Source organism: Haliotis rufescens, unplaced genomic scaffold (genome assembly GCF_023055435.1).
Source record: "Haliotis rufescens isolate VD_foot unplaced genomic scaffold, xgHalRufe1.0.p SCAF_2, whole genome shotgun sequence".
NCBI lineage: Eukaryota > Metazoa > Mollusca > Gastropoda > Lepetellida > Haliotidae > Haliotis > Haliotis rufescens.
In genome coordinates this window covers 74,581,212-74,606,521 of record NW_025963890.1, presented here as the reverse complement: position 1 = coordinate 74,606,521, position 25,310 = coordinate 74,581,212, and the positions used below count along the sequence as shown (strand labels likewise).

General features: G+C 41.9%; 1 protein-coding gene across 5 annotated transcripts in view; it reads right to left on the bottom strand.

Annotated features, from left to right (window-relative positions):
* Positions 1 to 25,310, bottom strand: part of LOC124133261 (serine/threonine-protein phosphatase 6 regulatory ankyrin repeat subunit B-like) — a 134,545-nt gene that overhangs the window by 21,602 nt on the left and 87,633 nt on the right. For all 5 annotated transcript variants that reach the window (XM_046497608.2, XM_046497604.2, XM_046497603.2 and 2 more), the window contains exons 4-18: positions 18,447 to 18,560; positions 11,902 to 12,006; positions 10,311 to 10,409; positions 9,000 to 9,101; positions 7,633 to 7,833; positions 6,686 to 6,784; positions 6,255 to 6,356; positions 5,521 to 5,622; positions 5,091 to 5,189; positions 3,003 to 3,131; positions 2,406 to 2,534; positions 2,003 to 2,119; positions 1,295 to 1,393; positions 512 to 712; positions 100 to 198 (exon numbers count right to left, since the gene is read on the bottom strand). In XM_046497608.2, coding sequence (XP_046353564.1) covers positions 100 to 198; positions 512 to 712; positions 1,295 to 1,393; positions 2,003 to 2,119; positions 2,406 to 2,534; positions 3,003 to 3,131; positions 5,091 to 5,189; positions 5,521 to 5,622; positions 6,255 to 6,356; positions 6,686 to 6,784; positions 7,633 to 7,833; positions 9,000 to 9,101; positions 10,311 to 10,409; positions 11,902 to 12,006; positions 18,447 to 18,560 — 1,797 coding nt within the window. The remainder of the gene's footprint in view (positions 1 to 99; positions 199 to 511; positions 713 to 1,294; positions 1,394 to 2,002; positions 2,120 to 2,405; positions 2,535 to 3,002; positions 3,132 to 5,090; positions 5,190 to 5,520; positions 5,623 to 6,254; positions 6,357 to 6,685; positions 6,785 to 7,632; positions 7,834 to 8,999; positions 9,102 to 10,310; positions 10,410 to 11,901; positions 12,007 to 18,446; positions 18,561 to 25,310) is intronic.

Below are 25,310 nucleotides of genomic sequence, written 5' to 3'. Positions count from 1 at the left end.
GTTTTTCCAACCACTCTTACTCTCGAAATATATTTATTTTACAAAAAACTGTCTCAGTTATGGTTGACACTTTGTGACTATACCCTTCCAGGCCGTTACCTCGTCTGTAGCGTTGGGGTCCGCCTTTATCTTGAGGAGGGTGCTGCACACCTCCATCTGACCGCTCTGAGCCGCCATGTGAAGAGGCGTCTTCTTGGCCTGGGGACAGGGGTCAGAAGAGCTAGAGTGATGCTTGGGTAAAGCACTAAGGCTAGTTGGATGTATTCTTCAAATTAAATTTCATCTCCTTTTCAGATTTAGAACTAATAATAAAATGACTAATTTCAAATAATTGTGATTCTCTTTCATATCTATATTAGATTGAATTTTAGAAAGCATATGAGTTATATGCCATCACATTATCCTCCCATCTTAAAATATATTTTTTATTTTAGGAATATTACAAAATAAAGTTTGCTTTCTTTTCACACATTAGGCATGTAAAATGAAGAAATTAGAGGTGACTACATACCAGAGAGAGAGCGTCAATGGTGGCGTTGTGTGTCTCAATGAGGAGTTTCACCAACTTGTTGTAGCCGTTCTGTGCCGCCAGATGGAGTGGCGTGAAGCCCTGCTTGGACTTGGCGTTGACGAAGGCTTTGTGCCACAACAGAACATCGGCAACCTGATCATGGCCGTTCTCTCCGGCCAGATGGAGCGCTGCCTTGCCGTGCTGAGGACGGGATGGAAATAGGATGAATGAGTGAGCATGGTTCTATGCTGCAATACTGTGACGGGGTGGGACAGAAATGGGCTTCACCAATGTCCGAATGTGAACACTTGAGCCCGGATCTTCGATTACAATCACTCTATTCAGATACCCAAGATGATCAAACAAACATCATGCTGGTATGTTTAGTGAAACACGTTGTATCTTTAACATATATTCAAATAACTGTATAAATGGATTTGGTTGGAGTTATTTGTCAATAATTTGTAAAACACAAAAATCAAAGCACACAATATTAATGCAAACGGTTAATTCCTTAGGCGTTTTCTTATTCTTATTTCAAACTAATATAATGTAAACTAATGTCAGACAAACCAAAGACACACAACACTGAAGACATCCTGTGATGCGCGATAGATGTTTACATACTTCCTGTCATGCGCAGTAGGTGCTTGCATACATGCACCATGTTGTGCGCAGTTCTTGGTTACATGCATCCAGTTTTTCGTGATAGGTGATTAAGGTGGGTACACACATCCTGTCATGCGCAGTAGGTGTTTACGTACACCCTATTCAGTGTCCTACCTCATCGAACACGTCCACCCTGGCGTGGTTCTTCAACAGGATCTTGACTATTTCCAGGTGACCCTGCTCACTGGCTACCAACAGCGGAGACATGGAGTTCTGGAAGGAAGGCGGTAAGCTCAGCCCTGTTTAATCTCAATGTTGTGGACATATTGAAGGACGCACACGCGCGCACAGATAGTTAGACAAGTTTGTTCAATATCAGCTCAGAATATACATAATATATTATTTGTGCACCTGCATATACAATTATACAAGTAAACGCATCACAGCAATTCAGAAACTGGATGAATTTATATTTGGTTAGATGCACATGGTAATTGGTGGGCATTGTTTTTGAAAGGCATTTAGAAGTGATACACTTAAGGAAGAGAATTTATGCATGTCAACTTATTATGAGGAACACAACGTCGCGGAGTATATACTTACTCCTTCTTTAGGTGAATGAAGGAGTAAGTATAATTATACACAGAAACGTTGTTTTCTCTTCCTTAAAGGAATATGTTCTTATCTACTTTAGTATGTACGATATAAACTCGTATTAAGGGATCACTCATTTGAATAAGATATTTTTCATCTGATATACTTTGGGTATTGTATAGTACTGTTGTACATGCCACGGTCAGATTAAATGCTGTCTGTCAGGTTTAAAGTGAACTTTACGGTGCTCATTGAGGTGGCTATTGTGTGGACGTGTGCGTGTGCTACCTTGGCTTGTTTGTTGACGGCGACCTGCAAACTGCTGGCTTCGATGTGTTTCACGATCTCTAGCATGACGTCCTCATTTCCGGCGCGGGCACAGTAGTGAAGTCCGGTCTCGTGGGTCTGGGGGAGGGGAGATAACTTCTCTCATACACCATCATCAACATCATCAACAATAAAACTGACATTCAATTTTTAATTTCAGTCAAATCCATTTTAAATGTAACCTGAAATAGTTAATCGTGAGCGCCAAGAACCAATATACGACCACAGCGCCTTAATAAATTGTATGACTTTATATGATGTATTTTAAAAAATATAATATGTGTTGTTATATTCTTCAACTGAGCTCTACTTATAATTAATGAATAATGCAAAAATGAATGGCGCAGCATCATCACTTTCTCACCAGTTTGGTCTGCAGATTGGTGTCGCCATCAAACTCCAGCATCAGCTTCATCATGTCGGAGTCCTCGAACTCGTCGTGCGCCATGTTCTTCGTCAACTCGGCAGCGTAGTGTACCGGCGTCTCCCCCTCCTGCCAACATCACGACGTCAGCATTAACAAACATATTTCACTCCCCAACCTCGGGTATCTTACATACATGTAAGTTACATATTAATATCTAAAATAATGATCTCACTTTCGAGGATAATAGCTGTTTTGGTGACTACTTCTAGTATATTTGACGCGAATATCTCCTATGTTTACGGTTAGAATGCCTTGTATGTCTCTGTATAAAGACAGAAACAGCTCCCACAGTAAATAATTACTCTCCATGTTTAATTGGAAAAGTCTATTATATGTTCGTACTTTTCCCCCAAATCGCAAGATTATTTTAATGTTATTTTCACATTCACGAAGACGGGAGGATTGTACATGTTTCGTGATCTTTACAAAACTACACAACTGTGAGTTTTCTGATTTTCCGAGACTAGGGAAGACCGCATAACGTAAGGAATGGTTTTGTGACCCCCAGGACTTGACCAAACGCAATGTACGTACAAAGTTTTGCTGGTTGACCATCATGACGGCGTCAATCCGGGACTTCTCCTGACAGACGAAACGGAGGATCTCGGCCGCCACGGACAGGTGACAGTAGCGCACCGCCACATGGAGGGCAGTTTCCCCCGCCTGCAGCAGACAATGGGTAAACATCGTCACAGTAGTGACTGAATCAAGAAGAGACTACAGCCGAGAGGGAAAACTCATGGAGGGGAACACACGACATCCACACTGTCCCATTGAAACACACGACATCCACACTGTCCCATTGAAACGCACGACATCCACACTGTCCCATTGAAACACACGACGTCCATACCATCCCATTGGAACACACGACAACCATACTGTCCCATTGGAACACACGACGTCCACACTGTCCCATTGGAACACACGACGTCCACACTGTCCCATTGGAACACACGAGGTCCACACTGTCCCATTGGAACACACGACATCCACACTGTCGAATTGGAACACACGAAAACCACACTGTCCGATGGGAACACACGACGTCCACACTGTCCCATTGGAACACATGGCATCCACACTGTCCCATTGGAACACACGGCATCCACACTGTCCCATTGGAACACACGACATCCATACTGTCCCATTGGAACACACGGCATCCATACTGTCCCATTGGAACACACGGCATCCACACTGTCCCATTGGAACACACGGTATCCATACTGTCCCATTGGAACACATGGCATCCACACTGTCCCATTGGAACACACGGCATCCATACTGTCCCATTGGAACACACGACATCCATACTGTCCGATTGGAACACACGACATCCATACTGTCCCATTGGAACACACGGCATCAACACTGTCCCATTAGAACACACGACGTCCACACTGTCCCATTGGAACACACGACATCCATACTGTCCCATTGGAACACACGGCATCCATACTGTCCCATTGGAACACACGACATCCATACTGTCCCATTGGAACACACGACATCCATACTGTCCCATTGGAACACACGGTATCCATACTGTCCCATTGGAACACACGGCATCCACACTTTCCCATTGGAACACACGGCATCCATACTGTCCCATTGGAACACACGACAACCATACTGTCCCATTGGAACACACGACAACCATACTGTCCCATTGGAACACACGACAACCATACTGTCCCATTGGAACACACGACATCCATACTGTCCCATTGGAACACACGGCATCCATACTGTCCCATTGGAACACATGGCATCCACACTGTCCCATTGGAACATGCGAAATCCATACTGTCCCATTGGAACACACGACCTCCACACTGTCCCATTGGAACACACGACATCCACACTGTCCCATTGGAACACACGACAACCATACTGTCCCACTCGAACACGCGACGTCCATACTGTCCCACTGGAACACGCGATGTCCATACTGTCCCATTGGAACACACGACGTCCACACTGTCCCATTGGAACACACGACAACCATACTGTCCTATTGGAGCACACGACATCCATACTGTCCCATTGGAACACACGACATCCACACTGTCCTATTGAAGCACACGACGTCCACACTGTCCCATTGGAACACACGACATCCATACTGTCCCATTGGAACACACGACGTCCACACTGTCCCATTGGAACACACGACGTCCACACTGTCCCATTGGAACACACGACAACCATACTGTCCTATTGGAGCACACGACATCCATAGTGTCCCATTGGAACACACGTCGGCCACACTGTCCCATTGGAACACACGACATCCATATATCCCATTGGAACACACGACGTCACCACTGTCCCACTGGAACAGACGACATCCACACTGTCCCATTGGAGCAAACGGCGTCCACACTGTCTCATTGGAACAACGTGTTTCTAAATGTGTCATCCAATGAATGTAAACCATGTCCCGCCTTGACCAACCTTGACCCGCCTTAACCCACCTTGACCCACCGTGACCCTCCACGACCCACCTTGACCTATCATGACCCACCTTGACACGCCTGATAATGACAATGATAACTTTGTTAACATCACTCTCTCCCTCAGTCACCCCATTCCCCCTTCTCTCAAACACTCACTCACCTTGGAGTGTTGTAGCGGGTCTGAGCCCTCATCCAGGAGTGACGTCACCATCTTGATGTGGCCGTATCGTGCAGCTATGTGGAGGGCGGTCTCACCGTTCTGGCAATACAAGGACAAATGTGCAGCTATACCGTCATATGTCAAGCACTGATGCTTCATATCCCCATAATTAACTCTCCAAACGGGCATCGCCAGTTGCAAATAATATATGGTCGATTGCTATTTGTGGTCTTACTGGTGGGAATTCCATTGTGACGTAGTTAGGTTATGTGTTCTTTTGGCCTTGTGGCCTTTAGATATGGACAGATGACGCCCTGTAACAATATTTATTATTAATAGTCTTATTGTACATGACATGATAAACAAGATTTCCATCTGTATAGTACCACCTTAAGTATCCCTGTCGTTGACGTAGTTGTGACGTCATTACCTCTCTTGTGGCGTTGACATTGGCCCCCGACCTGAGCAGCATCTCGCCACACTTCTCCCCCTCCACCGTCCTGGCCGCGATGTGCAGGGGGGTCTCGAACACCTGCAGGGGTCAAGAATTACATTGCGTTTTTAAAGGTCAACGTTTACGTACATATTGGAGTTTCATAAATACGGTATTACTAAACAAATTAATGAGTGGGTTTAACGCCACTTTGAACGGTATTCCACTTATATCAAGGCGTGTCAGCTTGATGTGGAAAGAAAGCCCGAAGTGATGCAGGTCTCAGACGTTTACCACTTCGGTGAAACCCCCTCGTTTGGGTTGGTGCTGACAAACCTAAAAACATAATCAGGACAAACCGGCATTACAACCCACGTAAATTTCTGGCACGCCCAAGGGACGCAACAAACCTAAAAACATAATCAGGACAAACCGGCATTACAACCCACGTTAATAGATTTCTGGCACGCCCAAGGGACGCAACTCTGCACAGTGAATTGAGGTCCACTAGGCCACCCGTGGCGCCAGAACACAATGAAGTGATGCGAAGCGAGACGAAACAAGCCTTGAAGGTGTAACTGAACAGGCTCAGAGGCTCCTGTACTCATGACGCTGTACAATTAATGTTACAAATACACACTCTCAGTGCTTTAACAGTACTTTTAAAGACAATATTGAAACGCAAACAGCAGCGCCGTCAATGTACGTCCATATTTGTCACTGCATCCTACCTCTCCTCCCTTCAGCTCCACCTGCGCACCGTATCCTAGCAACGTCTGGACCACCTGTGGCTTGCAGTGTTCCACCGCCACGTGGAGAGCCGTGGATCCGTCCTAAAACAAACAGGGATGAGGGTAAGCTCCACCATCTTCATGGCATTAATGCTGACAAAGACTAAACATACCAGTCTTGGTCGCTGGATGACAAAGTGGAATGTTCTGTGCTAAAACCTAAAACTCAGGAATCTCAGAATCTTCGAGCCATTCGGAGGAACCTTACGATGTCAAAGACATGGAGTACTCCCCAGATAACTTAATAGTGTGCTCACCAGCGACAAAGACCTAAGTAAGTTTATAATGGCCTGGTTTCTTGATACACCAGTAAGCACAATGAAGGCAACCCACGGTAAGGTGTAGTGTTAGTGTTTGGTAGTCACTCTTACCTTGGTTTTGGTGTCAACCGGCGCGCCTTTCTGCAGCAAGGCCTTCACCACGGCTGTGTGTCCCTTCATGGCCGCCGCGTGGAGGCAGATGGCGCCCGACTGAAACACACGGGGGTAGTATTGTGTGAGAGTAGATACTGTGGAGACACACATGAACACTGTTGTCTGGATATATACTACTACTGTAGAAAGACACAATCAGTATTATCAGAAAGGTGAATACACGCCCTGGTTTGAGGAACATCTGTCTTACTATGCCCTTTGAGAGAAACACCCGTACAATTAAATTCAATTCAATTCTTTATTGTATGAAAGGCCACAGGCCCATATACAACGAAGTTACATAACATATTTTATTAGACACAAAGTCAAGGTAACAATTCACTTCGTAACAAAAACGCATGATGTACGTAAAAAGCCAGTTGATGTTGTGTTAGAAGATCTGTGCAGGACAGTAATGAAGACAATGTTATAGCATTAACATGAGATAAAGACCACTGCGGTAAGTACATGTTTCTCACATGTTCGTATATAGGGCAAATAAACATAAAATGGTATTCATCTTCGACAACAATATCACAGAATGGTCATAACCTGAGGGGTTTCTCAACAGATGAAAATCTTCCTGTGTTAACTTTTAGATCATTCAGGCCAAGTCTAAAACGAATAATGTCACGATAATCCCTGTTCCAAACTGTGCAAACAAGGACAATGGATGCATCAACTAGTTCCACATTCTTAGCTCTAAATATTTTGTTGTTATAACTACTACGAAATCGTTTGAGACAAACAATGATAATCCTTTAAGATTATTTCATTGTCCCGTTCGGCTACCTGCTTCACAACTGCAAAGCGGATTATCAATGTCAATGGTACTTTGATGTTGATGTTGATGATTTTGATTGATGTTTTTGTTGATGATGTGAATACTTCTCTTCAATGCATACCTTGTTTGGCATCTGTAGAGGCACGCCCTTCTTGAGGAAGGCAAGGGCTGTGTCTGGGTGTCCGAACTGTGAGGCGATGTGCATCAGAGTACTGCCGTCCTTTGTCCTCGCGGACACAGAGGACTTGAACTTGTCCACCAGGAGCTCCACGATGTGCGAGTTGCCCCTCTCAGCCGCGATGTGAAGCGGGGTCCTGTCGAACTGCAAACACATTGCCAGATATACAGCAAGCCTCCTTATATCGTTTTTAAAAGACGATTTCACTTCGTGGTCCTGCAGGAATCAGCTAATATAGACCTCCGTTTCTCTTGACAAAATGCCAATTCTGTGGTCCCAGTGACTTTGAGGTAACAAGCTAACACTATATATACCTCGACTATCATGTATATCATATCTCCATTCTATTGTGATATACACCTGGAATAATCACCATAGCTTCGGATGTGATGTTCCAACTTCATTATCACCAACTAAAGAATTGTCTCCCTTTCATGAGCAGGACTATGGGTTAATGCTTGTTGCTTGTTTGTTGTTTAACGTCGCATTCAGCAATATTCCAGCTATATGACGGCGGTCTGTAAATAATCGAGTGTGGATCAGACAATCCAGTGATTGATGTCACGAGCATCCATCTACGCAATTTAGATACTATGACATGCATCTACCAAGTCAACCAGCCTGACCACCCGATCCCGTTAGTCGCCTTTTACGACAAGCATGGGTTGCTGAAGACCTATTATACCCCGGATCTTCATGGGTCCTTTGGGGTAACGAGTCTGGGTTCACACCGTTTATGCATCCTCGGCTATCTCGAGTCAGTATCATATAAATGGGGTTTAACGTCGCGTTCAAGATTCTTACACATATATAGTGACGTACATGCACGTGTGCGTGCTTCTACTGGTCCGGACTTATGCCTGTGTTATAGTGCTGAGATAGCATGCTGCAGAGTAGCATGAATATCCCACTCAGACACACTATACCAACTCCGAGCCGACCAGTCCATGTTGTAGCCCCTTGATGCCGAATGTAAGGCAGGGTAACAACAAGTATCATATTTTAACGTCTTTTGGTATGACGCGTCCGGGATCGAACCACAGGCGTTCCACTGTCCGGGCATTCGCTCCATCCACAGAGGCAGTCTTGGTAGAGTTGACAATGTGTTTTATGTGATAATATGACTCGAGTAGCAACAATGGCTGTCCAGTTCGAGGGGTTACAAATATGCTATGTGATTTATAGATGTCTTCACCAAGCGACTTTTAAATACTATCGACTTTGATTTCGAATATGACATTCATGGAAATATATTCTTAGACGTGTGAGTATTTTCGTATAAAAAATCCAATTCTTATTGCGCTATTTACGTTGTCGGGCGTGTTTGGATTGGCCTTCATGTTGTAGAGGAACTTCACCAATGGCTCGTCTCCTTCCCAGGCCGCTAGGTGGAGTGCCGTGTGACCTTCAGTCTGGAAACAATGTGACACATGTTATATAGGTCTATCTCCAATGTTGAGACCAAGAACGTTACATATATTCATAAACACATACTTATCATCCCTATTTGATAGTGATTCATAAACACATACTTACCTTCCCTATTTGATAGTTATTCATAGACACATACTTACCTTCCCTATTTGATAGGGATTCATAAACACATACTTACCTTCCCTATTTGATAGTGATTCATAAACACATACTTATCTTCCCTATTTGATAGTGATTCATAAACACATACTTATCTTCCCTATTTGATAGTGATTCATAAACACATACTTACCTTCCCTATTTGATAGTTATTCATAGACACATACTTACCTTCCCTATTTGATAGTGATTCATAGACACATACTTACCTTCCCTATTTGATAGGGATTCATAAACACATACTTACCTTCCCTATTTGATAGTGATTCATAAACACATACTTATCTTCCCTATTTGATAGTGATTCATAGACACATACTTATCTTCCTTATTTGATAGTGATTCATACACACATTCTTATCTTCCCTATTTGATAGTGATTCATAGACACATACTTATCTTCCCTATTTGATAGTTATTCATAGACACATACTTATCTTCCCTATTTGATAGTGATTCATAAACACATGCTCATGATATAGTCGGAATCGTACAATCGACCCTGTTTCTTGCAGACATTTCTTATGAATATGGAAAGGGTTTTATCCAAGCGAAGTGGTCTTCTTTAATTGACAAATATGAGAAAGTAATATCAGTTATATTATATATTTGGAGAATAAATATTTTATTTATCTGAAAATATAGTATCGACAGTTCGACAGCGGTGAAATAACACATTGTGCCGGAAATACTTTCAGTCTGCCTGATTAACACAAGGACGTTCAGACTGAGACATGTCAGACCAGTGAGAAAATACATAATACACAGAACATTTGGCATTCTTGTCAAATATCATGTTGATCTCATCTCGTGAACTGACAAAAGCTGACATTTTCACTAACGATGGGCAATTAGAACATTAAAAATAATTGTCAGGCCACCCGATAAGATGAAACGTTGTTTGACAAGAAAAAACAAATATTCTCTGTACTGTTTCAAAATATGACATTCAACAACGTAGGCCTGGCTCGATTTTAAAGTGTACAAGTGTTAACACGGTGCGGTTGGGGGTGGGGTGGGTGTTTTACGTTTTGATATTCGACGGGAGTTTTGCTGTCCAGGAGGAGTTTGACCAGGTCAATGTCCCGGCGTCGTGCTGCGATGTGGATGGCCGCATCTCCACTGTCCTGTAAACAACAAACGTGCAGCAATATTGACGGGCACTTCAGAGGGTTTATTAATCTTTCAACAGAAAATATTAAGAATCTGAAACGCCTATCACGATTTATTGTACATGTGTCTGACTTAACTACGCGTTCATCAAAACAGTAACGTTCATATCTAAAATTTTGATGTATATACTTTCAATGTATAAGGTCTTTGAAAGGCATTTAGAAGTGATACACATAAGGAAGAGAATATATGGATGTCAACTTCTTCAACCTGATGAAGGAGTAAGCAAAACTCTGAAACATTGTGTTCCTCATACTAAAGAAGTTGACATCCATATATTCTCTTCCTTTCAATATATAGTTTGTACTATGTTGCTCTTGTACCACCCTTGCTGTGTTGAGAAATAGATAAATGAGAATCTGACAGAAAGGCTAAAAGATGCCTTGGAATTCCGGTCTTGAAAATGCCTTAAACTGAGAGAAAAAAAGCAACCATTGTGAACTTTGCTGTTTGAAAAAAATATTTAGAGAGGTTCCTTTCTCAAATAATACGTGAAGATATCACGTAGCAATTGATTAGTCCGTGCCACGATCGTTAAATTATATCGAAACAGTTGGTGGCTTGGGTGTATATGGACGTACAAATAGAACAATGCTGACATTGACGTAAGAATGTCCTACTTCAGCAAGCACGTCAACGTCCGACCTTTAGCCCTGACAAGTAGGTTCAATGCACTGAGAATGAAACTAATATTTGTAATAAAGGTCTTGAAATGGCCTTAAATTTGGTATCTTAAGTTTGTTTGGTGTATGGCCCCTACATCGAATACACGGCTCATGCATGTTCGTAATCACATATGCGTCTGGCCATCTGTTTTCGAAGGGTATCAACTGATTTTGAAATACGTGAGCGAATGCTTATGGCTTAATTACACCGCATGAGAGTGATTCCATCCTCCACGTTAAAAACATGAGAAAATGGACATCTTCTGTCCAAACACAAACATATTACATTTTTATTTTATTTAATATTTCATTTATTTTGTTTAACGCCGCACTCAGCAATATTCTAGCTATATGACGGCGGTCTGTAAATTACGAGTCTGGACAAGACAACCCAGTGATTGACATCATGAGCATCAATCTACGCAATTAGGATGCGATGACATGTATCAACCAAGTCAGCGAGCCTGACCACTCGATCCCGTTAGTCGCTTCTTACGACAAGCATAGTCGCCTTTTACGGAAAGCGTGGGTTGCTGAAGACCTATTGTACCCCGGCTCTTCACGGGACCTTTCATTATGTACACATGTAAACCTATATACAGCATGCCGACCTTTTTTACCAGTATCCCAGCTATATCACGGTGGAGGACACCAGAAATGGTCTTCACACATTATATGTATGAAGAGATTCGAACTCGGGACTTCGGCGTGATGAGCGATCGCTTTAACCACTGAGCTACCCCACCTCCCCTCTGATAACCCGCAATGTTCTTCTGCTTACCTTTCTTTTGTGAAGAACCTGTTGTTCCGTGGACAGTAACAGCAACTCCCGACACACTGCAACGTTCCCCACCTCGGCCGCCAGAAACAAGGGGATGGACCCATCCTGTCAGAGAGAAACACGGGAGTGTCTGACATACTCAATCATCCAGTGCAAAATGATAATAAAAGCGACAAATCCCTTTCCAGAACCATTAGCAATTTCTGCTAAATGCATTGTCCATTGACCATATCATGGGAGTTTATGAATCACTATCAAAAAGTGATGATACCAGGTGTCCGCGAACAGGTGAGCGTACCCTGCCCACCCGGTGGTACCCGTGACAAACACATGCATTATCTGACCCCTTTCACACTATAGCCTCGATTTGGAACTGACGGTTCACATCGCAATCTATATTTCCATTAATTTCGAAAAAAACTGTTTGTTTGTTGTTTAACGCCGCACTCAGCAATATTCCACCTGCATGACGGCGGTCTGTAAATAATCGAATCTGGAACAGACAGTCCAGTGAGTGTAGTCATGAGCATCGATCACGCAATTTGGATACGATGACATGCATAAAGCAAGTCAGCGAGCCTGACCACCCGATCCCGTTAGTCGCCTCTTACGACAAGCATAGTGGCCTCTTACGACAAGCATGGGTTGCTGAGGACTCGAAAAGAATGTTTCTCGCTCATCTGAGTGGACGTGTATTTTCAGCGGCATGACAATCGGGTTCAAAACTGCTTCGAATGAATCCAGGATATATGACATAATATAATAGAGATTTAATCCCTAGGAGTATGGAAGGTCTCCATCAACTGACGAGGCGCCGCTTTTACAACATCTAATTCTTCTTCCTTCGGGGATTGCTGTATAGTATTGTACAGTCGGATCGTACAATGAACTCTGCTTTTAGATGATTATGGAATTTTTTTTGCAGCTTTTATTTTTCATTTTTGACGGGTAGGTCGAAAAAAATCCGTATAATGCTGCCATCTTTATAAAGAGCTGTATCTTCATAGTTGATCGTAAAATGGAATTATATGATAAACTTTTCAAATATTTATAGAAGCTTTTCTTAATTTTTTCTTATTGAAACAATTTGTGCTGAACGTGGACACTTATGCAAAGCTACCAATGCTCTAACTTTACACGTATCGTTTAAAAAGCTTTCTTCAGTCTATTTGGTCTTTGAAAGATTCCAAGTCTGGCCGGGACCTCGTCATTGTACTGTCTAATGAGAATATCGATATGCATGAAGTGCCTCTTTGTGTCCAGACATTGAACGTGTCATGCTTCGAGAAACTTCTTTCAGTGATAGAAAATAAGTTGTCAAACTCTGTCATGTTCAAAATACCAATATCATGAAGACAGAGACAATCAATGAATTGTATTTTCGAACATGACTTACAAACTTTAAAAGACTCAGCTAATCAATGAAGTGTTTTGTTAGAACATCACATAACTGTAGCAGAGCACTTCACATCACCATTGATCGCTCTGGTTGTCGGGGTAACAGGAACTTACTTGGGAGATAACACACATACCATCAATATACCACTGTCTACCGTTATGCTAGGGACTCACAGAATCAAATGTATAATCAATTTAAAGGACTTTCACATCATTTCCTTTCGATTAATTTTGTGTCATAGACATCATTGTGCAATATCGAAAATATCCGAACAAAGGGCCTCATGAAGGTATTTCAACATAGGACTGTGCGTTCGTATTCCTTTACACTGTTTATTACATATGAAGATATTAACGTCACTCAGGTATGGGAGTTTGTTCAAAAGATGGACAAGTTGAACTTTCTTGAATTTAGGATGCATTCACGTTTGGTGTCTACATTTCGTAACTTTTGAGGTATAATCGAGCATTTCTCCTACTCTTTGCTCAAAAGTTATTTGATCAGGGTAACAGCATTCAAGTTCTTAGGAAAGCTTTGAAACAAAATTTGAAGTACCTAAATATTCCCGTGTTTGTTCAGGTGAAAACTTGTCATGCCTTTGCATGTGTTTGTGACTGGCGCCACCCATGGGGCAGGATACGAAAAGACGTGGAATCATCAATGTTTTGATAGTGATTCAAAAGTACGTGCTCGTGATTTAGTCTGAATCGTACAATATTACAACTTTAAGAAGAGGTCTCTTATGATCATTATGACACTGATTATGTTTGTGACGGGTGCCGCCGGTGGGGCAGGATACGCTCACATTTTCGCAAACATTGGTATTATCACTATTTGATAGTGGTTCATATGTTTATGAAAGTTCGAATCGTAGAATGGACAATGCTTTTAGTAGAGTTTTGTCGCTTGTATTTATATACTCAAAGGCACAAGTTCTTGTGACATACAAAACACAAAGAAGATCGGTCAAACAATTGTGCTGCTGTGTATGGCATTATATAACATAGAAAGAACAATAAGGGTATGGTAACGAACACCTGTCCATATAAGGAGCGTTTGTACCATATGCAAATGCGCCATGTCACTAGAGAGGGTTCACAGGCATGTTCACCCAGTCAGTAGGCAGTGCTTCCACCTTGTGCATTGAAGCAGGCTTGACATGTTCACCTCATTGAGACCATTAGACGAAGAAAAGTCTGGGCAATGACATTCCATATCGGATGAAGGATAATCCGCAGTTCCTGCTACGATGTTGTTGGATTTGGAACACGTCTCAAAGATCGTTTCATGTCATTCTTGACGTGGTCGATTGGTGGCAAATCAGGGGTTCTTACAGATCAGGTCGACACATGAACAGAAGGGACCGTGACTCGTCGGTGAAGATGTCTCTTCTCCATCGACGTGCTGCCGACCACCAGTGTTGTCTGCACCACTAGAGACGTCGACGTTGGTGTTCTGCCGCCAGGATCAACCGTCGTTGGGCGCCTCACTCGTATGCCATACATGCATAGACGTCATCGGAACGTCTTTGCAGATACGCCTCTGTCTCCAAGCAGGGTACGGGTTGTAGACTTTGCTGTGTGGCACCTTTGTCGAGGTGCGTGGTTCGAATCCAGATGTCCTGGTGGGCGCCACTACGGGGACGATCTCTCACGTGGTGGTTGGTTGCGTTTCTTCGAGCTTTTTCACAAACATTTTCCACGGTTCAAATCCAAAACTTCATATAACAATTTATGTCACAATAACTTTTGCCCTTGAGTACTATTATGATTATGAAAGGGTTTTGTCGCGTTTGTTTAAGAGACTCTATTCGTTTAATCGATACACGCTAAAGTTCAATCCGTCATCGTTGTATACTTAGGACACAGATGTCCACATTGCACTGGTTATGTCTACAGAGGCGCTGTTTAAATTCTCGAAGCTGTCGTGACAACAAGACACAAATCTCTCTCCAATCTCAAGACATGTTCTCTACTTCCATCAGTTGGCTTGTATACCACTCATGATATATATGGGTAAACATTTAATTACAAATATTCAAATTTATCTTTTAGATTCTCCATTTTATTTCGTTAAAACTTGCGCAAAATATCCATGCCCGATTTACATAAAGGAGTTCAGAAAATAAAATTGCTGTTGCAGTGTTTTCATTGCTAACGATTCGTGGTGTCGGTTGCCTATTAACGAGGTGAAAACACTATTCTCGTTATAGCAGAAACAACAATGACGCTCGTTGATACTTAGGTACTTCAAAAACTAAAATCGAATTTAAAATTGCCTGAGGATATTATTTTTGAAAATGAGCGTGGCCAAGGTAATTGCGTTCATTCTTGATGACGTAAAGCCGAACTAACCATAAACATACATGAATAATATTTTTAAAATATGATTTCTCTCCCATGAAACATTTTGATGGCAGACAAAACAAATGCAATGACAGTCCCGTATTTTTTAAAGCCATAAGAACCACTAGTATAAACCTGCTTTCCACAGACAAATTTCTTGCATTTGAATTTAGGTTTATTTTCACATTGACTCTGTTGACAGTGCAAGGATGATCAAAGTGATGATGGTGATAATTACGCCCGTGTAAACTCTCCATGGCCAGTAATAACATTGACATATCGAATGGTATATTTTTCAACCCCAAGTGTAGAGTTAGATACAGGAGCAGTTATGAAAACAGTATTGATTAAAAAATTAGGGCAGAATGACCCGTGAAAAGATAAAAGATACTCCAGAAGAAATCGATCAGATACAATATTTAGTACTTGTCGGAAGTGATTAGAAAACTCTTTACAGAGCATGTTCGTTCACGAAAAGAGAATAGGCGAGATTAGACGAGATTACAAAACCATTGCAACTGGCCATGTTCATTGTGATGCAACACTCACCAAACGAAATGCATTTTATTGCAAAGCAAGAATTAATATCCCAGCATCAGAAACAGTGGTGGCAAACTGCATCCGTCACTGACAGTCATTAGTCCTCCGCACTGATGGGTTATATCACCATCTACTATTCCATCACCCGTGTTGATTCCAAAGAGAATTACTGAATTATTGATAAAGTAAAATAAAAAAGAAAGCAATAGATTGTATCGATTTTATGTTATTGAACTAAATTGAGATGAATATTCTAGGACGGGATCAGATATCAATAGTTATGATCACAACGGGATTAAAATGATTTTTTTTATGAGGAAAAACTAACGCTTGGTACAAGCAACCCCTTGGTGCCATTAGCCACAACAATGATCAATGGTCCTGCTAATGTCTTTCAGCAGGTGCTTGCTCCGCCCTATGTATCGGGGTGACATGGATATCAGAAGGTTCTCCGATCAACGTTTGTTTGGTGCTTATAGTTTCTGCGTCTTATTTGTATCAGCAGTCTGTTTATCATACCTATACGTATAGCTTCCTGTCGACATTGCACGTAATATTACCGTATTCGATTCATGAATGCATTTATTTCATTTCAAGTCTTTTATGATACATTCCTATCAGTGTTTAGGTGTAACTTATGTCTATTGCCATCGAATCCCGCGAGTGTCTGTTTGTGACGGGTGCCACCGGCGGGGCTGGATGCGCTCAGCCTTTCGCGAACACCTGGTATTATCACTATTTAACGGTGATTCAACACATCTCATGATAAAGTCGGAGTCGTGCAATGGACTCGGCTTATAGCAGATATTCCTTGTCGCTTTATTTGGTATTTGCATTAATGTTTCTTTCCAATCAGTGTATTTTGCCGTTTCAGGCCATTTTCAATCTGGTTCAGTCGGTGTCTTTGGTATCTCAGCTGTGTTTCAATCGGTTTCTGTCAAAGTCTTTGATATCTCAACTGTGTTTCAATCGTTTTCTGTCAAAGTCTTTGATATCTCAACTGTGTTTCAATCAGTTTCTGTCAAAGTCTTTGATATCTCAACTGTGTTTCAATCGTTTTCTGTCAAAGTCTTTGATATCTCAACTGTGTTTCAATCGGTTTCTGTCAAAGTCTTCGGTATCTCAGCTGTGTTTCAATCGTTTTCTGTCAAAGTCTTTGATATCTCAACTGTGTTTCAATCGTTTTCTGTCAAAGTCTTTGATATCTCAACTGTGTTTCAATCGGTTTCTGTCCAAGTCTTTGGTGTCTCAACTTTGTTTCAACGGTTTCTGTTATTACGCGTCTCTGGTGTTTCAAGTCTATTCTGTCAGTGTCTTTGGTAGCTCACGTTCGGTATAACCAGATTCCGTCAGTACAGGCAAACAATGCTGTATATCAAGTCTGTTTCAGTCGGGTACAGTGGGTGTCTCTGGTGTCTCTGGTGTCTCTGGTTGCCTACGTCTTTTATATCATCGGTTCTTGTCAGTGTATATGGTATGTCCATCGGTGCCTACCAGTGTCCATACAATGTCGAACCGCCCCCGTGGTCTTTTGACAGAGCGTCTATAGATACACCCAACTGAGATACAAATGCCGCAGTTTAACATGAATACCCCACTCAGACACAGTCTACTGACTCCGAGCCGACGGCATGGGATCTCAGTGGGGTGTATATATAGACGCTCTGCCACATGACCACGAGGGCGGTCCGACATTGTATGGATACTGGTAGGAACCGATGGATATACCCAATACACTGACGTCGTGATATGGAGGAGGTGGCGGGAAACAGCAAACAAAGGACTGGGTATGGCCTGGTTGCCTCTTGGCCTGGCATCATAGCAACATATAGCAAAACCTTTTGAAAACGTTAGATAGTTATGCTTTGTTCGCTTAACGCTTGCGTGTTTTTGAATTGAAAAACACATATTATATAGGTAATGCTAAAATGTTTTGAAAAGGCTGATTTTGGAGGTTTTCGGGAAGCGGAATTCTGATATTTGAAGTCTTTGAGCCAAGTTGATTTTCTGGTGTAGATTTTAGAAAAATAACCCTTTTTGCTATTTTATGCTATTCTAGATCATGCAAGTTCATATCTTTCGACCGTAAGAAAGGAAAAAGGACAGTCGTGAGCCATTTGCCCTTTCTGATAATTCAAATACAAGTTTTCATCTTCATTTAAACAAACCGCTCGTGAAACACAGCAGCTGCCTATGAAAGAGGCAAACGAGGAGGAGACCGGCTACGTGTAAAGAGAATCTCTGTTGAATCGGGATCTTACCTTGTCCTGGGAAAGACGACCATCTTTACCGGACGCCCTGAGGAGAAGCTGGACCGCGTGGACCGCCCCGGATGACCGCGCACACGCCATGTGGATGGGCAGTTGGTCAGTCGGCTGAAACATACGGACACAGATACAGCAAGGTGGATACCAGGTCAACAGAACAGCTACTGTCATGAACATACACTGAGAGAGTGAGTGAGTGGGTGGGTTGGTGTGTTTGGTTTAACGCCGCTCCATACAGTATTTCAGTTACATGATGGTGTGTCAGCTGAATAGAGGAGTAAAACCCGAACTGATGAAGGCCTCAGATGTCTACCACGTTTCGTGAAACCCACGAGGAGGGTTTGGTGCTGACAAACCTATTTGGGATTCGAACCATCATCATACTGTTCTGGCATGTCTAAGGGACGCAACTCTGCAAAGCGCCTTAGACGACTGGGATGTAACTACCCGGTAGAATTACACGTATTTCCAATACAGGACACACAACCTTGTTTATATTCATGAATATAAAGACAGATACATATCCCAACGCTCGTTTTATGTCCTCATGGACAACTTTTTTTTAATGAAAACTACGTGAGTGGCGAGTGTTACCGGTAAACACCTGGTGTCATCATTGATGTAGGGGATCCATTTATATAATTTGCGTCACTATTTGCCTTTTAAGCCCCTTGGAATCTGTTTCGGCAGATGACCAAGACTGAATATTCTCCGTCATTATTGAATGAGTGATTGAGTGAGTTTGGTTTTACGCCGCTTTTAGCAATATTCCAGCAATATCACGGCGGGGGACACCAAAAATGGGCTTCACACCTTGTACCCATGTCGGGATTCGAACCCGGGTCTTCGGCGTGACGAGCAAACGCTTTAACCACTAGACTACCCGACCGCCCCCATTATTGAATGAAGTTACACATCGACTTAAATATATTTATGAGGTTGTAATCGAAATGTTTTCAGTGAACGTGAATTCAAAGCAATGCAATGATGACCCACCCAATGTAATTGTATCAATACCAATATTTATTCTTTAACAGCGAAGGGCACACCCACCCAGCACAAGACCCGGATTATGACGGTAACGGTGATCTTGCCTGACAACGTCAGTATTAAGGGTATTTTAACACAGCGTTCGCATGGAATAAGTATGATAAATAGTACCAATAAATGTCGAGTGTCCTCGACCCCTAACCTTCCATTTCCGTTGTGACATTATCAAGCGTCGGCTCGTTCTGTCCGTGTGACAGTTTATGGGTATATGACCACAGTCATGAGGTTAGGGAGGGCAGTGGATGAAGACACTACGCTGGAGCGTAGCAACGGAGGACACCGTGACGTTCGCCAAAGCTGCTTAATTGGAAAACGGTTTACTTAACAGTAAATCAACCCATTGGACGACCGCTAATAACCCATCACGGCTGTAAAGGCGGCATATCACTGGCTTTTAGAATTTTATCAACAAGATATAGCATTTTGTTGATGTATTAAGAGATTTTTGACGATCTCTGATAGCGATTGTCGTTAGGAAAAAAACATTATTTTCAGCGCAATGAGATTGGGACTTTTTCTCTGTGTAATTAGTCACCAATAAATTAATAAAATAATAAATCTTGAGGTAACGGACAAACAGAGACTTAAATCACCTTAGGCCAATAACCCGGATTCTCTCTTGTCATCCTGCAACCCAGGACCGAACATTGTTGTTATCAAAGTCGACACACATGTTGGGGTGATTTTGAATGAACTAAAACTACAGAACGATTGCAAACATATTGTATAATTGATTCACAATAGAATGTGATCAAACCAGTTGCAATACCCAATGCACATACATTTTGGCACAATAATTATGGCAACGAAGTGATCACCATGCTTGTATCTCACGGAATCTAAATGAATATGAAAATAAGCTTGTGACGTTTCAAGCCCCTTTTATTGAGTTTGTCTTAACGCCTCTTTGAACAGTATCCAAGTTATATCACGACGTGTCAGCTTGATGTGGGAGGAAAGCCCGAAGTCATGCCGGTCTTAGACGTTTACCACTTTGGTGAAATCAACGAGCACGGGTGGGTGCTGACAAACCTAGAGACATAATCAGAGGGAACCTGGATTCGAATTTCGTAAAATAGATTCCTGGCACGCAAAAGGGACGCAAATCGACACGGCGAATTGGGGAGCCATTCGTTGCACGCGTTTTTAACATTATTCCTGTAGTGCAAAGGGAGGGCCTCACTGTTTACTCCTACGGGACGAAACTGGGTTTCCGCCTTTACAGAAACAACTGATAAGCATTTCCAGATGTCCAAGTGGGAATGGACTGATTGGAGAGTGAGTATGGTTTTACACAGCATTTAACCATATTCCAGCAATACTACTACGGGGGTATACCAGAAATCGGCTTCACGCATGGCCGGAATCGACCCAGGGTCTTTGGCGTGACGAGCAAACACTTTAACCACTGAACTACCCCGCCGCTTCTGATTGCTTGGAAATGACATCTGAATAGCATTCAATATTGCCATGAAAATTTTGTCCTTAGTTTCCTAAAAGTAAGGAATACATCGTTCCCCTATCAATTGTTGAGTAGTATAAGTCCCAATCCTTGCGGTGATGTCCCAAACGACGTAACTGGTCGCGCTTCTTACAAGTTGAGAATCCATCATCAGTTACCGTTTGTGAAATGTGAAAAGATTAAATTCTTATTTTATTCAAAGGCAACTCTGTTGCCATATGTTCAATATAACTGTCTCCACATTAAAAACCATTCACCCCCCCCCCCCCCCCCCCCCCGATCCCCACCCTACCCTCTCCCCAACACACAAAGTTACATCCATGTAATACACATCGATATGTATGAGAAATGTAACCCGCACTATAACACAGCCATTGCTGAAACATCAAAGCTGAAAAATGATAGTATCCACTCAGTATAATATGACAATACAATAACCTCTACACATAACGGAGCAAATAAAGTAAAATCAGTATGAGACGACATACGGTGTCTGCCTTTCCAATACTATTGTTCTGTTAATGTTACAGAGATATCCTCGCTCCATAATTGTTATGAATATTAATTCAGCTACATTGTTCCACGACTGGGGAACATATTACACAACCGATTATGAATAGCAATTAAGCAGCTATACTATATTCAGCATATCACATAAAGAGAAAATCATCGTTTAATTACAAACAGTATCTGTCGGAACAGTCAGGTACCTGGACGCCCATCTCTTGCCCATCCTCATCCGGGCACCAGAGACATCATGCCATGATTGTGATTAATGTTATGTAATTAAATAAGCACCGAATGTCAATAGACGTTGCAGCGTCTTTCACAAAGGAAAATTGAGACCCCACAAAACTCTTCAGCATATTTCCTGCCAATTTCCGTACAATTAAAGCAACATTGAAACAGCTTGTTTTGTCCAACCGCATGGAATTGTCTGGCAATGCCACATAGTTGGCGTCCTAATGTCCCACTTTCGTTTACCCTGGCTCCAGACTGAGGCTTACGTCGAGGATTGAAGAAATTAATGACATAATAAGTGCAGTTTTATTGAGTTTTTATTTACATTGATGTGGTCAGTGAAGCGAACGTGAAGTGTGAATATACATAAACGCCACCTTGCTCGCATGGGTTTGAACCACAAAGACAATTGATCTTTGATTTCATGTATGCATCGACAACATGCTCGGTCCTTCCACATCACACCCGTGTTCACAGAGAACAATACTTAGTATTAATCAATGTCTTAGATACCATAGAGAAGCTACCTGCTCGAGTTAATGCATGTAAATCCGAACACACTCACGCTGTTAATAAACACTTCTTGGTAGGCTAAAACGCGCTCGTGAATCATAAAGTGTACTTGAAAGCTCCTTGAGGACCAGTCAGCGGTGACTATTTTTGAAAATGCTACAGGATGTAGCAAATCTCGAGGAATACTTTGGTCATTAATCACGAGAGTCGGAATCCGTGCAGCTTTAACCACGTTGAAGAGGTGTAAGAATGAAGAACCGCATTTGTATTGCTAGACAGTGACACGACGTCACAACATTATGTTATTTCTAATTGTAGCAGGTTTGATTATATTCGAGACATAAATTGTATCATAAAACATATATGTGTTATATAAACTCCATACTAGATTATCTAGGTTATCTATTGTAATAAATACCCTGAAATCATTCGTCACGGCAGCTTCGTTTCGGAAGCTACGTCAAAATGTCCATCTATACTGGCGGGCAAAAGAAAGTACACACCCATGTTTGATGATCGAAACAAACAAAAAATGGTCATTCGATGGTGATGTATTTGATGTTGGTATCGCACTAATGTTTCTAACCACTAGACTGACATGTTTCGGTGACTGTTTTCAGTCTAGTAACGTTTCGATAACATTTGTAAATATTTAGTGTAAAGTGTATATCCCCCCCCCCCCCCCCCGGTAGTATGTCTCACTACCAAATAAGGACGACATGGCGCTGAATGGGTCCAGGGCGTTTGATATAATAGAAGTAACATGAAGTATCTACAGTGAAACCCCGTTAATCAGGACAGTTCCAACGGGATTCACAAATGTCCCCAAGGAGTATCCGAACAGGGGAGATAACTCCCATCTTCGCTTTTCAAACAAAAGTTGCAGAAACCGTCCGGAGAAAAAGACAGATGTCGATCATGTGCCATATCACTGCTAAGAACGGGTGCTCGGGTCGGGTTCTGAGAAACTGGTACTCCAGTCCATTTTGTTCTTCCCGTCAAAGCCCGAGACTGTCTTGGGGGCACGGGTGGCCAAGTAGTCCAAGTCGCCACAATTTGCTGTGCAGAGTTGCGTCCCTTGGGAACGCCAGAAATCTGTGATTATGGGTTAGAATCCCAGTTCACCCCGATTATGTTTCTAGGTTTGTAAGCATAACACCCGTGCTCGTGGGTTTCCCAAAGTTGTATATATCTGAGACATCTTGACAGACCGTGATATTACATGAATACTGTTCAAAGCGGCGTCAAACCCAACACATTCACTCACTCACTTAAGTACTGTCTATGTGAACATTGCAAAGAGCCATTGTTCGTCATTGGGGTAGTGGTCATCCTGTTCGTTAATCCAGCACAAGGTTCGATTCTTTTCTAACATTAGTGGCATAGAAAGGACAACGCTTGTTCTTACTCCGTTACTGCTGACATAGTGAACTTGTTCGGAATAACAGATGTCCTGATTAACGAATCATGGCTTAAACAATGATGTTCTAAGTAAAAATCAATATAATATATAAAGGCACACTAACAGGGTCCAGATCAACAGGGTCCAGAGTTCCCCTAAAAACTGAGAAACACTGAATGGCCATAGTAAAATCTGTCTCAATCTGACTCTGACTAATCCGCATCTCTGTCAAAACCGAGCCAAATTTACGGCCCCCCCCAAAAAACCACGTTCATTGCTCATAAAGTAAAATCGGTTTGATCCGGACCACCTTCACTGACAAGTAATCAACCCGCGTTCTACCAAACTGGGATACACCTACACACATCCGTGCCAGCAATAGTGCATATGTCCTAGCGCACACCACCAAATCAACCAGTTAAACCTTCGCTCAATAATCTGACCTTGAATGGTTCGTCATCAGCTTCCGGTTTTCTAGAATATCCCCAGAATGAGAAGGGATCGTCTTTGTTAACCCGGAGGCCGTGCACAATAACAAAAACTAATGCGATTAGGATTTACATATATCATGAAGCCAGGGTTTGATTAAGTCCTAGGTGTTCTAGTGTGAGTACTCGCCAGCTTTGTCATTTGTTGTGTTCAAGGAACTTATGTCTAAATGTCGCCATGTTAACACTGGTATCCAATCTTGGTATCAATATTGAGGGACAAAATCAGCTGAACAAATAGCCTTCATGTTGTCTCGCATACATGTACATACATGTTGCCTTTAACTATTAAGACCGAAAGTGTTATCAGTATCGTGGATATAATATTTTTGATTGAAGTGCTTAATTCCGGTTCTATTTAGTTTCGACTGACATCAAAGAATGGCTATTTTATCTTTCTTAATTACCCATGATCAGGGCAAATCTTTCGAGGGACGGTAGACCGGGCAGTGCCACTTTGTAGTTGTAATACACTGCTGGACAAAATAAAGTATGCATTTGAAAAATTAATTTTGACGTAATCATTACAAAAGGTATCTAAACGTTAACAGGTTGAAAATATTGTTTGGTCCAGACTCGATTATTTATAGACCATCGTCATATAGCTGCAAAATTGTTGAGTCTGGCATTAAACAACAAACAAGCAAACAACAAACTAGGTTGAAAACAGTCGCCGAAACACTGCAAACTTGAGGTTCGAAACACAACAATAACACCCGTATCAAATACATCAGCATCGAATAACCAATGTTTGTTTGTTTGTTTGTTTGTTTGTTTGAATTTTAGCTACCCTCAAACACAGATGTATACTTTCTTTGGCCTGGCAGTTTATTTTTATCAATACATATATACATATTTCCAACTGACATATTCTTTAAATAAATCGTGCGAACATGATCCAACAAAACCTCTCAATAAAATTTGATGACATATTTCTCAGCACCTCGCTGAAATGATCTTATTTTAAAATAAGATAACTAGGTATCATTTACATTAAGTGTGCATGCATTTCCTTGATCCGAACATCAAGGCACTTTTTTGCAGCCTCAATCATCTTGTACCATTAAAGATACGGCAATAGTATGGTAATGTGTTATAAACACACCGACATAAAACTTGAAAACGTCTTCTCTTCTAACTGGCATTCTACCATGACTTGGAAAATACTCGATTCTAATTGGTCAAATCGCAATAACGAAATC